This window comes from Sorex fumeus, unplaced genomic scaffold, assembly GCF_029834395.1.
Source record: "Sorex fumeus unplaced genomic scaffold, SorFum_2.1 ptg000017l, whole genome shotgun sequence".
In the NCBI taxonomy this organism is placed as follows: Eukaryota; Metazoa; Chordata; class Mammalia; order Eulipotyphla; family Soricidae; genus Sorex; species Sorex fumeus.
In genome coordinates this window covers 859,824-876,982 of record NW_026606074.1, presented here as the reverse complement: position 1 = coordinate 876,982, position 17,159 = coordinate 859,824, and the positions used below count along the sequence as shown (strand labels likewise).

General features: G+C 55.1%; 1 protein-coding gene across 1 annotated transcript in view; it reads right to left on the bottom strand.

Annotated features, from left to right (window-relative positions):
• The window catches only part of OBSCN (obscurin, cytoskeletal calmodulin and titin-interacting RhoGEF), a 111,261-nt gene that overhangs the window by 41,255 nt on the left and 52,847 nt on the right, over positions 1–17,159 (bottom strand). The window contains exons 33-50 of the mRNA XM_056112318.1: positions 16,450–16,716; positions 16,104–16,370; positions 15,203–15,475; positions 14,316–14,582; positions 13,953–14,219; positions 12,403–12,675; positions 11,787–12,050; positions 10,905–11,171; positions 10,536–10,799; positions 8,967–9,230; positions 8,406–8,669; positions 7,829–8,092; positions 7,252–7,515; positions 6,675–6,938; positions 5,257–5,520; positions 4,406–4,669; positions 882–1,145; positions 300–563 (exon numbers count right to left, since the gene is read on the bottom strand). Of these exons, the coding sequence (XP_055968293.1) occupies positions 300–563; positions 882–1,145; positions 4,406–4,669; positions 5,257–5,520; positions 6,675–6,938; positions 7,252–7,515; positions 7,829–8,092; positions 8,406–8,669; positions 8,967–9,230; positions 10,536–10,799; positions 10,905–11,171; positions 11,787–12,050; positions 12,403–12,675; positions 13,953–14,219; positions 14,316–14,582; positions 15,203–15,475; positions 16,104–16,370; positions 16,450–16,716 (4,785 nt within the window). The remainder of the gene's footprint in view (positions 1–299; positions 564–881; positions 1,146–4,405; positions 4,670–5,256; positions 5,521–6,674; positions 6,939–7,251; positions 7,516–7,828; positions 8,093–8,405; positions 8,670–8,966; positions 9,231–10,535; positions 10,800–10,904; positions 11,172–11,786; positions 12,051–12,402; positions 12,676–13,952; positions 14,220–14,315; positions 14,583–15,202; positions 15,476–16,103; positions 16,371–16,449; positions 16,717–17,159) is intronic.

Genomic DNA, 17,159 nt, shown 5'->3' with positions numbered 1-17,159 from the left:
CCAAAAAGTCACTGAGAATGCCACTCAAGGAACTGTGACCATGACAAGGACCCACAGAAACTGCACATAGTAAAAAGCCACAGCGTGGAGGAATGAAGGAACATAAACAGAACGAAGAAAGTGAATGACAACAGACAAAAAGGACCAAATGTGAAAACCAGGTGAAAGTCCGGACAGGAGAGGAGATGGGAGAGAGCAGGGACCTGGTGAGAACACAGACTCCCACAGAGATACAGGGACAAACAGTCAGACAGGATGCAGAGACATCACTGCTCCATGTGGCCCCTCACACTCATTACCCCTGATGGTCAGTGTGGCCGAGGTCCGCTCCTGCCCACACACACATGAGTACTCCCCGGCGTCCTCCACAACCAGGTCTCGGATCTGCAGCTCACACACGGCCCCGTCCTGCTTCAGGCTGAGTCTGTCCCCAGCTCTGAGGGTCTTGGGCCCCTTCTTCCACTCCACGGGGGCTGCCTTGCTCAGCTCACAGTGCAGGCTGGCCGTGGCCCCTTCTGTGGCCTCTTCCTTCTTCAAGTCCTTTGTGAACTTTGCAGGCAGTGCTGGGGAAGGGTTGAGAAGTCACTGAGAATGTCACAGTCTAGGAACTGTGACCAGGATGGGGACTCCACAGAAACTACATACATAGTAGAAAGCCATGACATGCAGGAACGAACATAAACGTAATTGAAGAAAATGTGTGATGATAAATAGACTCAAAGGGCCGACATGAAAACAAAGTGGAAGTCTGGACTGGACAGGAGCTGGGAGGGAGGAAGAACCTGTTGAGAACACAGACTCCCACAGAGATACAGAGACAGAGTCAGACAGGACAAGATGCAGACACATCACTGCTCCATGTGGCCCCTCACAGTCATTACCCCTGATGGTCAGCATGGCTGAGGTCTGCTCCTGCCCACACACACACGAGTACTCCCCAGCGTCCTCCACAACCAGGTCTCGGATCTGCAGCTCACACACGGCCCCGTCCTGCTTCATGCTGAGTCTGCCCCCGGCTCTGAGGGTCTCAGGCCCCTTCTTCCACTCCACGGGGGCTGCCTTGCTCAGCTCACAGTGCAGACTGGCCATGGCCCCTTCTGTGGCCTCTTCCTTCCTCAAGCCCTTTGTGAACTTGGCAGGCACAGCTGAAGAGGGGTCAAGAAGTCCTTGAGTATGTCAGTCTGGAAACAGTGACCACAATGGGGACCCCACAGAAACCATACATAGTAAAAAGCTACAACACGAAAGAACGAAGGAACACTAGACACTAAGGTGGAACATGGCCCAGAAGGAAGACACAAAGGACTATGTGACAGGAAGTACAAGGGCTGGACATGGAGCCAGGATCTGGGATAGACCAGGAGACACAGACCCCCCATGGAGGGCGACAGGGACTATGTGTGACAGGGGTACGAGATACCCTGTGAGGCTTCTTCAGTCATCAGATCTTTGATGAATGAATGAGCTGGGCTGAGAAGGGCCAGGTGGACAGTAGCCATCAATTCTTTGGGGCATCTGTAATCAGATCTCAATTCAGTTCAATCCAAAGCCGGAAGGCTGAGATTCTGGGAAGAGGCTAACTAAGCCATGAGATTGTGGGTCTTCCTCATTTGTCAGCTAATGTCCATGAGTCTGAGCCGCAGCTACACCCATCACATGTCTGTCCTTTGCTACCAGCCCTGGTGCAGACTCTGAAAGCAAAGGTCGAGCCCACGTCCTCCAGTTCAAGCTCAGCAATCTGGATCAAGCGCTTTCTGTGCCCATCTGTAACAGGGAGCAGTGAGCCTAAGGCACCTTAGTGAGGCCTAGAGGTGAGCTAATTCTGTCCAGCACTGTGCGCTGTGATACAAATCACAGAGACAAAGATGATGTGTCCTAAGTCATAACAACCTAACAACTGAGGCTGAAGGTACAGAACAGGATGTGAGGCACCTGCCTTGTTATGTGGCTGCTTTGGCCAACGCTGGTTCAATCCCCAGCACCTGAGTACCTCCCAGGGTCACTCCTGAGCACAGAATCAGAACTAACCCCAGAGCAAGGCAGGAATGACGAAAACTCTCCCCATGCAGATCAAACAATCTGTGCATATGCTGGGTCTCTATGGGACACTGAAACCATCTTCTCATAGTTTAATTTCTTTCCCAACAAACTGTCCAAGGATCACTGGAAATGTATGACGCCATTTGGGCTATGCCTAAGAATGACCGGTCACAGCCCACTCCAACTGAGTAGAAAACTTGGCACTGAGCTCACTAATGAAGGCGTGAAGGTGAGGTGAACATATACTTCATTTGGGGAGCACAAGAGTATGGGCTGTTATGGGTTTCACTGTGTCCCTCCAATTCTTAAATATGGCAGTCCTGATCCCCAGGACCTCAGATGAGAATTTTTTGGCACGTATCCTCCAAGTATCCACTCAGCTCCTGGGAGAGAACAAGGCAGAGTCTCCTACCCTATGCCTGACTGTCTCCACCAGGGCCCAACAGCTGAAGGCCACCGAGGCCCAGCCAAGGCCATGCTGGGAGCACTCTCCACACACTTGGATGAGCCTCACGCATAAAAGAACTGACAGAGGAACCCAGGTGTGTGGGACCCGGGGCTGAGATCTCCAAGCCTGCACAGTTTGGGACTGGACCTGCCAGTAACTAGACAGTTACACCCACCAACTGCCGTGTAACTCCAACAACGGCCAGGATCCAGAGATCATCACACTCAGCTCCTGGGAGAGAACAAGGCAGAGTCTCCTACCCTATGCCTGACTGTCTCCACCAGGGCCCAACAGCTGAAGACCACCGAGGCCCAGCCAAGGCCATGCTGGGAGCACTCTCCACACACTTGGATGAGCCTCACGCATAAAAGAACTGACAGAGGAACCCAGGTGTGTGGGACCCGGGGCTGAGCTCTCCAAGCCTGCACAGTTTGGGACTGGACCTGCCAGTAACTAGACAGTTACACCCACCAACTGTCGTGTAACTCCAACAACGGCCAGGATCCAGAGATCATCACACTCAGCTCCTGGGAGAGAACAAGGCAGAGTCTCCTACCCTATGCCTGACTGTCTCCACCAGGGCCCAACAGCTGAAGACCACCGAGGCCCAGCCAAGGCCATGCTGGGAGCACTCTCCACACACTTGGATGAGCCTCACGCATAAAAGAACTGACAGAGGAACCCAGGTGTGTGGGACCCGGGGCTGAGATCTCCAAGCCTGCACAGTTTGGGACTGGACCTGCCAGTAACTAGACAGTTACACCCACCAACTGTCGTGTAACTCCAACAACGGCCAGGATCCAGAGATCATCACACTCAGCTCCTGGGAGAGAACAAGGCAGAGTCTCCTACCCTATGCCTGACTGTCTCCACCAGGGCCCAACAGCTGAAGACCACTGAGGCCCAGCCAAGGCCATGCTGGGAGCACTCTCCACACACTTGGATGAGCCTCACGCATAAAAGAACTGACAGAGGAACCCAAGTGTGTGGGACCCGGGGCTGAGATCTCCAAGCCTGCACAGTTTGGGACTGGACCTGCCAGTAACTAGACAGTTACACCCACCAACTGTCGTGTAACTCCAACAACGGCCAGGATCCAGAGATCATCACACTCAGCTCCCGGAAGCGCGCAGCCGCGCGACATCTTATCATCTCATTCCTAATTTGGTCAAACTGGCAGGCTACCAAATGTAACATGCCCACACGGCAGAGTCTGGCAAACTCCCCGTGGTATACCCAATATGCCAAATACCAGTAACAATGATGGGTCTCATTCTCCTAACCCTGAAAAAGCCTTGAATATGGCACTTTTAAAAAAAAATCTCAGGGCTAGGACGAAGAAGATGTTACTGGCACCTGCTCGAGGCAATCGACGAACAACAGGGTGGTCGTGATCGTGATCGTGATCCTCCAAGCAATGATAAGGGCACTATGAGGTCACAGGATGGTGGCCTGGAGGCAGGACATAAGGATAGAGCACACAAACACCAGAGCGCACCAGATCAGCTGTTCGTGTGCCAAGAAGAGAAAGGATGTAGACACGTGCATCAGCAACCCAGCTCCAGGCCTGAAGATAGGATATATGACTTGGATCCCCTCTGTGGAGAGCGTGAAGACCTCCAGACCCACTGTCACCAGACACAGAAGGTGGGTCCTGTAGCCTCCCAGGCTGCGCATCTGTCTCTGGATTCAACAGCCCCTGCACTCAAGGACACAACACGAGCCAGGCACTCCCAGCATCCCTGACCCTGACAACCCCCACAGTTCCCTGAGACCTGAGAGGGCAAAGCTGCTGCTCCACTGAGTGTTTGACAGAACAGATCCAATGGGCACAGTCTAGACACAACAGTGACAGGGACACATGGGGCCACAGAAGAGCAGTGCAGAGGTCATTCACAGGTCCCTGGTGGTCTTTACCCCTGACGGTCAGTGTGGCCGAGGTCCGCTCCTGCCCACACACACACGAGTACTCCCCAGCGTCCTCCACAACCAGGTCTCGAATCTGCAGCTCACACACAGCCCCGTCCTGCTTCAGGCTGAGTCTGTCCCCAGCTCTGAGTGTCTCAGGCCCCTTCTTCCACTCCACGGGGGCCGTCTTGCTCAGCTCACAGCGCAGGCTGGCCATGGCCCCCTCTGCGGCCTCTTCCTTCTTCAAGCCCTTTGTGAACTTGGCGGGCAGAGCTGGGGAGGGGTCAAGAAGTCACTGAGATGTCACAGTCTGGGAACCACGAACAAGGAACCACAAACAAGGAACCACAAACACAGTAAAACCATGTCAAGGAAGAATGGACAAATGTAAACATGGCACTGCACTGCACTGTCCTTCATTGTTCATCCATTTGCTCGAGTGGGTATCAGTAATGTCCCACAACAAATTGTGAGACTTGTTGTTCTGTTTTTGGCATATCGAATACGTCACAGGAAGCTTGCCAGGCTTTGCCGTGCAGGCGAGATACTCTCTCTCGATAGCTTGCCAGGCTCTCCAAGTGGGGTTGAGGAATCTAACCAAGGTTGGCAGCATTCAAGGCAAACGCCTTACCCACTGTGCTATCGCTCCAGCCCAAACGTAAATGTAACAGCAGAAAATGAATGAGGACAAGAGACACCCAGGACCAGATGAAACGAGGTAAAAGTCAGGACAGAACAAAATCTGGGAGGGAGCAGAAACCTCATGATAACATACACACCCACAGAGATACAAGGACAAATAGTGACAAAGGACAAGCTGCAAACATCAGTACTCCATGTGGGCCCTTCATGGTCTTTACCCCTGATGGTCAGCGTGGCCGAGGTCCGCTCCTGCCCACACACACACGAGTACTCCCCGGCATCCTCCACAACCAGGTCTCGGATCTGCAGCTCACACACGGCCCCGTCCTGCTTCAGGCTGAGTCTGCCCCCGGCTCTGAGGGTCTCGGGCCCCTTCTTCCACTCCACAGGGGCCACCTTGCTCAGCTCACAGCGCAGACTGGTCGTGGCCCCTTCTGTGGCCTCTTCCTTCTTCAAGTTCTTTGTAAATTTGGCAGGCAGAGCTGGGGAGGGGTCAAAAAGTTGCTAAGTTCCAGTCACAGTCTGGGAACCATGACCAAGGAACCACAGACAATAAAAAGTCATGTTAAGGAAGAATGAAGGAATAAATGAAACTATGAAAATTAAAAAAAATAAGGTGAAGTTCATGCCCAGTTCAATCAGCTAATCAGTGGCTGAATAAATAGCAGTACTCCTACATTTAAAAAAAGGAAGAATGAAGGAATGTAAATGTAACAGAAGAAAATAAATAGGATGACTTCCAGGCCTAATGAATCAAAAATTTTGAGATGGTATTCAAGAATCTTAATATTCAACATGTCCTCTAAACTTTAAAAACAATGTATTGCAACTTGAGTTGCTTAACTTTCTAATAAAAGTTAATGTTGAACACTATCTTTTACCTCACTAACACCACCTGGGACCTTCTAGTTAAGTAGTCAGGTCGTCTACTATTAGTTTATGTAAGAATTTTGAAAGAGACATAAATTGTACTGTTTCAAGTACACTTCAGATAAGTAAGTAACCACCAAATTTCAGCATATGGGTGGTAGCAATGAAAATTCAGGATATACTTTTACTACTCAAAAGATCAAGACATAGTTATCATGTTAGAATTTTTCTTTGCGAAAACTTTGAAAGAATGTATTTTTTGTTTGCCTTTTTTCTTCTTTGGTCTTTGGGTCACACTTGACTATGTTCAGGGCTTAAACCTGGGTCTTTCCTTAGGCATGATTCTGGCAGGGTTCAGAGGACAGTATGTGCTGATGGGGATGAAACCAGTTTCCAGTGTAAGGAGAGTGTCTTATCCACTGTACCAGTGTCTAAACTATTTCTTAAAATAACACTTCCAATTAAACCCTATCTCTGATATTGTAATAGGAGCTATGGGATTTGCATTATATGTTCTTTTGTTTTAGTTTTATCTGTGGGAATTGATAATAAATTTTTTTCCATAAAAAATAAAGAAAGAAAATGAATAGAATAGAGACACCAAAGACCAGACATGAAAACCAAGTGAAAGTCTGGACAGGACAGGAGCTGGGAGGGAGCAGGAACCTGGTGAGAACACAGACTCCCACAGAGATACAGAGACAAAAAGTCAGACAGACAGGATGCAGAGCCATCACTGTTCCACATGGCCCCTCACACTCATTACCCCTGACAGTCAGTGTGGCCGAGGTCCGCTCCTGCCCACACACACACGAGTACTCCCCGGCGTCCTCCACAACCAGGTCTTGGATCTGCAGCTCACACACGGCCCCGTCCTGCTTCAGGCTGAGTCTGCCCCCAGCTCTGAGGGTCTCATGCCCCTTCTTCCACTCCACAGGGGCCACCTTGCTCAGCTCACAGCGCAGACTGGCTGTGGCCCCCTCTGTGGCTTCTTCCTTCTTCAAGTCCTTTGTGAACTTGGCAGGCAGGGCTGGGGAGGGGTCAAGAAGTCACTGAGAATGCCACTCAGGGAACTGTGACTATGACGAGGACCACAGAAACTGCACATAGTAAAAAGCCACAGCGTGGAGGAATGAAGGAACATAAACAGAACGAAGAAAACGAATGACAACAGACAAAAAGGACCAAATGTGAAAACCAGGTGAAAGTCCAGACAGGAGAGGAGATGGGAGAGAGCAGGGACCTGGTGAGAACACAGACTCCCACAGAGATACAGAGACAAACAGTCAGACAGACAGGATGCAGAGACATCACTGTTCCACATGGCCCCTCACACTCATTACCCCTGACGGTCAGTGTGGCCAAGGTCCGCTCCTGCCCACACACACACGAGTACTCCCCGGCGTCCTCCACAACCAGGTCTTGGATCTGCAGCTCACACACGGCCCCGTCCTGCTTCAGGCTGAGTCTGCCCCCAGCTCTGAGGGTCTCAGGCCCCTTCTTCCACTCCACAGGGGCCACCTTGCTCAGCTCACAGCGCAGACTGGCTGTGGCCCCCTCTGTGGCTTCTTCCTTCTTCAAGTCCTTTGTGAACTTGGCAGGCAGGGCTGGGGAGGGGTCAAGAAGTCACTGAGAATGCCACTCAGGGAACTGTGACCATGACGAGGACCACAGAAACTGCACATAGTAAAAAGCCACAGCGTGGAGGAATGAAGGAACATAAACAGAACGAAGAAAACGAATGACAACAGACAAAAAGGACCAAATGTGAAAACCAGGTGAAAGTCCAGACAGGAGAGGAGATGGGAGAGAGCAGGGACCTGGTGAGAACACAGACTCCCACAGAGATACAGAGACAAACAGTCAGACAGACAGGATGCAGAGACATCACTGTTCCACATGGCCCCTCACACTCATTACCCCTGACGGTCAGTGTGGCCAAGGTCCGCTCCTGCCCACACACACACGAGTACTCCCCGGTGTCCTCCACAACCAGGTCTCGGATCTGCAGCTCACACACGGCCCCGTCCTGCTTCAGGCTGAGTCTGCCCCCAGCTCTGAGGGTCTCAGGCCCCTTCTTCCACTCCACAGGGGCCGCCTTGCTCAGCTCACAGCGCAGACTGGCTGTGGCCCCCTCTGTGGCTTCTTCCTTCTTCAAGTCCTTTGTGAACTTGGCAGGCAGGGCTGGGGAGGGGTCAAGAAGTCACTGAGAATGCCACTCAGGGAACTGTGACCATGACGAGGACCACAGAAACTGCACATAGTAAAAAGCCACAGCGTGGAGGAATGAAGGAACATAAACAGAACGAAGAAAACGAATGACAACAGACAAAAAGGACCAAATGTGAAAACCAGGTGAAAGTCCAGACAGGAGAGGAGATGGGAGAGAGCAGGGACCTGGTGAGAACACAGACTCCCACAGAGATACAGAGACAAACAGTCAGACAGACAGGATGCAGAGACATCACTGTTCCACATGGCCCCTCACACTCATTACCCCTGACGGTCAGTGTGGCCAAGGTCCGCTCCTGCCCACACACACACGAGTACTCCCCGGCGTCCTCCACAACCAGGTCTCGGATCTGCAGCTCACACACGGCCCCGTCCTGCTTCAGGCTGAGTCTGCCCCCAGCTCTGAGGGTCTCAGGCCCCTTCTTCCACTCCACGGGGGCCACCTTGCTCAGCTCACAGCGCAGGCTGGCCGTGGCCCCTTCTGTGGCCTCTTCCTTCTTCAAGTCCTTTGTGAACTTGGCGGGCAGAGCTGGGGAGGGGTCAAGAAGTCACTGAGATGTCACAGTCTGGGAACCATGAACAAGGCACCACAAACATAGTAAAGTCAAGGAACAATGAACGAATGTAAACGTAACAGCAGAAAATGAATGAGGACAAGAGACACCCAGGACCAGATGAAACGAGGTAAAAGTCTGGACAGAACAGAGTCTGGGAGGGAGCAGGAACCTCATGATAACACAGACACCCACAGAGATACAAGGACAAATAGTGACAAAGGACAAGGTGCAAACATCAGTACTCCACGTGGGCCCTTCATGGTCTTTACCCCTGATGGTCAGCGTGGCAGAGGTCCGCTCCTGCCCACACACACACGAGTACTCCCCGGCGTCTTCCACAACCAGGTCTCGGATCTGCAGCTCACACACGGCCCCGTCCTGCTTCAGGCTGAATCTGCCCCCGGCTCTGAGGGTCTCGGGCCCCTTCTTCCACTCCACGGGGGCTGCCTTGCTCAGCTCACAGTGCAGGCTGGCCGTGGCCCCTTCTGTGGCATCTTCCTTCTTCAAGTCCTTTGTGAATTTGGCTGGCAGGGCTGTGGGGCGTGGTGTGGTCAGAGGGTCAGAGAAAATCTCAAGATTCTCCAACAAATTTGGGATGTAGGATGTGAATGGTAGATTATGTGATATTCACATTTAGAGTAAATACAAGCCAGGACCCACGACCTCTTGCCATGGTCAAAGTGGTGCTGTGGGTAGGCCAATGAGGAGATGCAAGAGTTTGGATCTTGAACAAGAACCCAACACAGCAGACACACCGAACCAGATCCAGGACCCTTGGATAGATATAACCAGTCGGATGTTCTACTGGTATCTGATCTACCCTGCACCACTGAATATAACACCAAGGTTCTAAAAAACCAACCCCTCCCATTCCCTGTGGCCACTTCTGTGATCCCTGCCTTTCTCAATACAGTGACATCCGCAGGTCCAGGTCTGCATCCTGCTCACTGAAATTAGAGTCTGATAGTTATGTCTGAGAGTAAAACCTCTCAACACCATGGACCAATGTTCACTCCTCTGAGGCCACAATACCCATCAGGAGGGACTAGAAGTCAGCCTTCTCCTGGTATATCACCCTCAACCTGACATTAGAACCTGCACACTTCTAGAAAATGGTATGTAAAGCCCCTACTGTTGCCCCTCAGGGCCTCTGCTCCTCCACCACCACAGCCCCTGCCAGGGACAAAGTTCCCACCCAGCAACAGCTGGAGCCTAGTGTGCTGATGACCTGCGGGCCTGCCCAGCACTGCCCCAAGGCCATGCATCTGTGCATGACCACCTATCCCTGCTGCCATGAACTCCATCCTGTGTGATCACAGCATGACGCCTGTGTGCCTGCAGTGCAGTCTTCCCTTGCTCATGCAGAGCCCTGTACTGGCCCTATCACCCAGACTACTCCCAGGAGGAGCTGGACATCCTTGTGTGACCGCTGGCCCTGAGAGCCTGGCCCTGTCAGGGGAGCTGACTGACCTTTCTTCTCTACCTGACCTCATCTCGCCCACCCCAGGACCAGTATGCTGGACAGAGGCTCTCAGGGTCCCGTAGGTCCGGCCACCTTCCGGTCCCTGGTCTCAGGGGACACTCCCCAGTTCTTCCTGCTCCCTCTCCCAAAACACAGAATCCTTGTGTGTTACCTCTGTCCTCCCCTCCCCACCTGAGGCACCCCAGGACAGGACGCCCACCCGAGAAGGTAGGAAGCCCAGTCTCCCACAAGAGCGCGAAGAACTGGGGCTGTGGGACGTTGGACACAGAGGGGCAGACAGATCCACATAGCTGTCCCAGGGAGAGACAAGAAAAAGCACAAAGAGCTGCTCCACATGGCCTCTCATGGTCTTTACCCCTGACGGTCAGCGTGGCCGAGGTCCGTTCCTGCCCACACACGCATGCGTACTCCCCGGCATCCTCCATAGCCAGGTCTCGGATCTGCAGTTCACACATGGCTCCATCCTGCTTCAGGCTGAGTCTGCCTCCAGCCCTGAGGGTCTCCGATCCCTTCTTCCACTCCACGGGGGCTGCCTTGCTCAGCTCACAGCACAGTGAGGCTGTTTCCCCTTCCACAGCCTCCTTGCTTCTCAGTCTTCCGACAAACTCAGCGGCCTGGGCTGCAGCCAGATTAGAGGGACATGGTCCTCTCTGAGCTTCTGGCCCGGAGCACAGAGTCTAGGGGCAGGGGGTGGACAATGGACGTATGCAGGGCAGACACTTACCATTCACAGTGAGAGTGGCCAATGTTACTTGGTCCCCAAAGCGGCAGGAATACTGCCCACTGTCCTGCGGCCGCAGGTTCCGGACAACCAGCTCCAGCACGGGCCCCTCCTGCCGCAGGCTGTACTTGCCCCCAGGCTTCAGCACCTCATCGCCACGCCGCCACTCCACGGGAGCAGCCACAGACGACAGCACACAGCGCAGCGTCACAGCGCCTCCCTCCAGCACTGCCATGTCCTTCAGTCCCTCGCGGAACTGCACTGGCCGAGCTGTGGACAGATATGGCTCAGCTCCCAGGGCCCTCAGCACCTGGAGCCCCAGGGAAGGCGGGGGCAGAAACTGCAGGGTGCAGGCACACCACCCACTGCTGCTCTGGGGACTGGCCTGGAGAAAGCTGCACAAGGAGCCAGGGCTCACTACAAACACACCGGGGAGCTGCGTGTGTGGCCCCCACCCAGTGTGGGGCCACGTCTCAAGTCACAAAGGTGACGTGAGGTTCGTGGGATAAGCAGGAGGAGGGACACACAGCCGCATGTATGAGGACCCAGGAGAGAGACCCAGCCCCTCAGAGCCTGCTCTCCAGCCCAGCCTCCGTGACGAGGAGCAGCTGCAGCTGGCACCTCCTGGGGCCGTGTTCTAGTGCGAGGGAAGGACACGGCCAGGCCAGGAGGGGAACCCAGAGACCTCACAACCAAGAACAACTAGGGAGTGAAGAAAGGGGACAGGAGCACACAAAGCTCTGTCCCAAAGACAGAGACAGGAGCAAATGGTACGCAGAACTCCTGGAGGACAGAAGTGGGCACTGATAGGGGAAACTGGGGTGTTCTGCCTCAAAGGGGAGCCCTGAGCATGGACAGACTCACCCCACCCCACTCCAGACTCACCATGGACCCTGACAATGGAGCTGCTCCAGGCGCCCCCCACCTCACACTTGTAGCGACCACCGTCCTGCAGGGTGGCCGCCTTGATGACCAGCTGGGCCCGGCCACCCTCGTGACTCAGCTGGCATCTGGTTGAGGGCCGCAGGGCCTTTCCATCCTTGGTCCAGCAGGGGCTGTCCAAAGTGGTGGTCTCACAGCTGAGGGTTAGATCCTCACCCTCCGTAATGGTGACATCTGTGAGCTCCCGGGAGAAGACACTCGGCCTCTCTGCAGACAAAGGGAAACACAAGGCATTTAGCAGATCTTTGGCTACTCAGAGAGCCTTGGGGCTGCTCCAGATCCCACTGTACGCCCGGGGTTGGGGGGGAGGTTGGGCGGGAAGGGCAGGGCAGGGCAGGCTCTTCACTGCTCTGCACAGCAGAGGGGCCCATGCATGCCAGCCAGAGGTCTAGCAATCAGCCTTCAGATCCACCTCCCCAGGATCCAAGCACATCTCCCCAGACCCAGGGCCCTAGCTCCATCAGGACCATGTTCAGCTCATGGTCAGGCTCCTATGTAAGGCTGCACCCTCGTCCAGGGCGGGGGGTGAGGTGGGGGAATGAGGGAGGCTACAACCCACCTATGACTCGCAGAGAAGCTGAGGTTCGCTGGTCACCTGCCTCAAAGTGGACAGTGCCAGAGTCCTTGAGCGCCAGCTGCCTCAGCGTTAGCACATGGTAGCCACCTGGCCGGACCTCTACCTCGTTGAGATCATTGTTGTGAAGAGGCGTCTTGTCCAAGAACCAGCGGACAGGTGTATAGTCCGCAGGAGAGATGCGGCAGCTAAAGACAGCTGAAGAGCCCTCCTGCACCTCTGCATCCTCCAAGTCCTCAGAGATGAGTACCTTCTGGCCTAGAGGACAGACGGCTGGTCAGGGCTCACCGGGCAGAGGCGCCCAACCTGGTGGGCTCACAAGGGACCCTGAAAGGCACAGACTGACAAAGCTTGTCAGAGCTCGACTACTGAAAAGCAATTGCTTTAGGGACCCCAAGAACCCCGGCCACAGAGCGGGACTGATGGAGAGAGGCCTGCCCTGAGCCCCATCTCTGCCCGGGAGCCCATTAGCAGGTCACGTGATGAATCAGGAACAAGTCAGATGCTGTGGTGGTTTGTCACTGAATTTCAGGGTGGGTGGCAGGGGTGTTTTTCTGTTGGGTGTGGCTTTGAGGGCTCACCATGGAGGTAAACGGGTCTACATTGCAGAGCCAAGCTGTGGGACAGCAGAGTGTGGACAACTGTCAAGGATGCACAGTAAGAAGAGGAACCGAGGTTCCCAGACCCACTGGACGAGGGAGGCTCAGTCACACTGTCCAGCAGGCTCGGCTGTGTAATGGAGTTTTAACCATCTTTCTGATTCAGCAAGTCAGTTAGTGGAGAGAAGTTTCTAGAGTACCCACCTCACACAGCTCAAAGACTCCCCCAGATCACCAACAAGGAGAGAAAAGGATCTGTGTCAGCTGTCCTTGCTATGACATTTCTTGGGCAGAGACCCCAGCCAGGAAGGACCTGAAGCTGACTCTGTGAACACCAGCTCTGGTCCCAGGGACTGGGGTTAGAGGACCCGGCTCAGCTCCCTAGGCATGTCAAAATGCCTCCCAACCTTGAACTGGCCTTGCCCTAAAGAGTAAAGCATCTTTGTCCGTAGCATGAGACAAATGATAATCCCCACCCTCCACTACGCAAGCCACTGGACATCCGTGCAGATAGTCATGAACCACAGTGCTCCCCCATGCCCTGTCCACTGGGATGGAATGTCCCACCAGACTATCCTCCTCAACATGCCACGCACACCCACAGAGGAACTGGTCCCATCCCACCAACATGGGCCAGAGCAAAAGAGGCTTCATAATGGGTCTCCTTCCACAGGGAAGGGCAGCAGAATCTATAACACAGGCCCTGGCATGGGGCCCAGGTACATGCAGCACCCAGTAGGGGTAATCAAATGCACCAAAGCATGAGCACCCCTCCCAAGAGTCCAGCTGAAGACCTCAAGCTGACCAGGCCCTTAGACATGGGGACACTGAGGCAGCTTGCCCAGAGCCAGACTGAGCCCTGACTGCAAATACCCCCACCCGACTCAGCCTACTTTCAACAGAGCCTTTAAGCCTGGGCCCTGCATCACGCCTCACCTTGCACTAGAAGCCGGGCCTGGGAGCGAGCCTGGCCAATGTCACAAGTATAGGTGTCACTGTCCACCTTCTCCAGGGCCCTGATGGTGAGCCTCAAGGTCAGGCCCTCCTGGCTGAGTGTGTGCTTCGCTGAGGAGCGCAGCTCCATGAGGCCCTTGCGCCAGACCACCACGGCCGCAGGCCGCTCTGTTTTGCACTGGAATGTGGCTGTGCCCTTCTCCTCGAGCTGCAGGTCAGCCAGCTCCTCTGTGAATCGGTTTGCCTTCTCTGCAGAAGGGGGTGAGAAGGGAGCTGTCAGGCCTCCCAGACCCTGCAGGGGCCCACAGCCTCCCTCCCTAGGAAAGACCGGTGGGGGGGGGTCACCTTCCACGCGGAGGCGGGCTGTGCTCTTGGATGCCTCCGCCTCACATGTGTACTCTCCCGCGTCCTGGAGGGAGGCGCCATGGATGACCAGCACCGCCTGCATGCCTTCGGTGCGCAACTCATACTTCTGACTCCTGCGAATGGCCTTTCCGTCCTTCAGCCAGCGCACCTGGGCACCCACCCGGGACAGCTCACAGCTCAGCATCACATCCTCGCCTGGTGCTGCCTGTTGATCCTCCAGGGGCTTTGTAATGTCTGTCGGTCTCTCTGAAGGGAGCAGATGCAACTGTGTCCATGAGACACACTTGGGAGGGCAGGCACTTGTCACCCTGACACCCCAAGGCTGAAGACAGGCCAAAGACCCAGCAGCCCCCACACTAGGGGACCTCAGAGCTCCTCCACTGTCCCAATGAGGCAGGGGCCTGGGAGGGGACAACATCATGGCTCATCATGTCCAAGTGGACACAGTGATGTTAACTATTTGCACCAGATAATCGGGTGGGGAACAGAAGCTCAGAAACTTCACTGCACAGTGAGGAGGTTACAGCATTCAGATCATATAGCTGAGACCCATAATGCTGTCCTGTCTAGTTGCTGGAGAAGCCCCTGTCAGCTCCCTGAAATATGTGTCAGATCCCTGAAACATGCCTGTCAAGTCCCTGAAACACACCTGTCAGGTCCCTGAAATATGCCTGTGTCAGATCCCTGAAACATGCCTATCAGGTCTCCGAAACATCTGTCAGCTCCCTGAAATAAGCCTCTGTTGGGTCTCTGGAACACACCTCTGGGCCCCACTCTAGGGCTAGAGTTGGGGCCCCAGGCCCAGCAGCCCCGGGTCCAGCTCACCACCCCTCCCCCAAGCCTGTGCCACCTACCACATTACCCACCTTTGACGATGAGGGAAGCTTTGGAGGTGAGGTCCCGCAGAGAGAAGACCACCTCCCCAGCATCGCCAGGCTCTGCCTCTCGGATCATCAGGGTATATTTGCGGCCCTGGCGTGTGGCCCGGAAGCGGCCAGAGCTTCCCACTGTCTTCCCGCCAACTGTCCAGATGGCCGTGTCACTGGTGTTCTCGTGGGACAGGACACACTCGAAGCTGCAGCCCTGGCCCTCCACCACCTCCATGGTCTTCAGCCTCTTGGTGATGCCGACGTGCAGGTCTGCCAGGCCCATGAGAGAGTATCAAACCCAGCCAGGCTGAGGCACACCAGACCGAGAGAGAACAGGAAAGCTCAAGGGCCCAGCAGCCCCAGGGTGAAATCTCCATGAGCCCCCCACCCCCACAAGCTAGTGGTCCCCTCTGAAAATGCCCCCAGACCCTCAGCCAGTCACACCCTGGTGTTTGGTCACTAGCAGTGGTGAGTTCTAATGTGGGAGGCCTCCTTCCTATCAGCTAAAGAGCAATGTGCCCAGAACCAGGACTACCAGGACCACCTAGTAGTTCCAGTCCGTGCCCTGGAGAGACCACCCTGCTGCCCAGGCCCTTCTGATGGCCACAACCCTGCAGAAATCCCATTGGTGGCTCCTGGATAGGCAATGCTCGAGAACATCCGGGTAACTCCTACCTGACAGACCACCTCTCTTCCTCTCCACCTCCTGCAAGTGTTCCTGACTGCGTTACAACCCATCTGCCCCACAATCAGACTAAAAGCTTCTGTCTCCGGCCTCGCAACCCCTCAGGCCTCCAGTGGGCAGGCCAAGTCGGACCTCAGAAGTTTTGCTTTGCTGCCCCACAGCCTGCGCCTGGCTTTAGAGGCCCCAGTCGATGCTGAAGGGACCAACACCCACCGTGCACGCTAACCCTGGCCTGGGTCTCCTCCGCGCCCAGGCTGCAGGTGTACAGGCCGGCATCATCCTTGGTCAGGTCGTGCACTACAAGCCCCCGCGTGCCCGCGGTCTGCTGGAAGTCATACTTGTCGCTGGGGCCCAGCTCCACGCCGTCCTTGCGCCACACCACACGGACCTCGGGGTCTGAGACCTCACACTGCAGAGTCAGCGTGCCCTGCTCCTCCACGGACACGTCGTCCAGGGCCTTCAAGAACACCACCGGCTTCTCTGGAGCATGGGCAGACGCGAGTGAGGAGGCTACCACCTCCTCCCACTGCAGAGCCCCCCAGAGCTGTGGGATGCTCACCTCTAACCTGCAGGTGGGCACTCGCCGTCACCTTGGGGGAGGAGAGGCACACAGTGCCTGTGTCTGCCCTCCGGACTCGCTTCAGCACCAGGGTGTGGCGGCGACCCTCTTTTGTGATCTCGTGGAAGCTATCGTTGTACAGGGGGGTTCCGTTGAGCGACCACTCCACCTCCTCATCCACATGAGACAGCTCACACGAGAAGCAGACACGGCTCTCCTCCGTGGCCTCTGCATCCTGCAGTGGCTGTGTCACGGTCACCTCCCGGGCTGCAAGGAGTAAATGACTACTCAGCTACTCTCTGCTGCCCCCAGAGACCCTGGTGCCAGTGACCCCAGAGACCCTGGTGACCAACAACTCCAGAGACCCTAATGATTGGTCCCCCCTCAGAGATCCTTGTGACCGGTGTCCCCCAAAGACCCTGATGACTGGTGTCCCGCTCAGTGACCCTGGTAACTGCTGTCCCCTCAGAGACCCTGGTGACCAGCAACTCCAGAGACCCTAATGATCGGTCCCCCCTCAGAGATCCTGGTGGCTGGTGTCCCCCTCAGTGACCCTGGTAACTGCTGTCCCCTCAGAGACCCTGGTGACTAGTGTCCCCTCAGAGGCCTGATGACTGGTATCCCCTCAGAGGCCCTGGTTACTAGTGTTCTCTCAGAGACCCTAGTGATTGTCCCCCCTCAGAGACCCTGGTGATGTGTCCCCTCTTCCC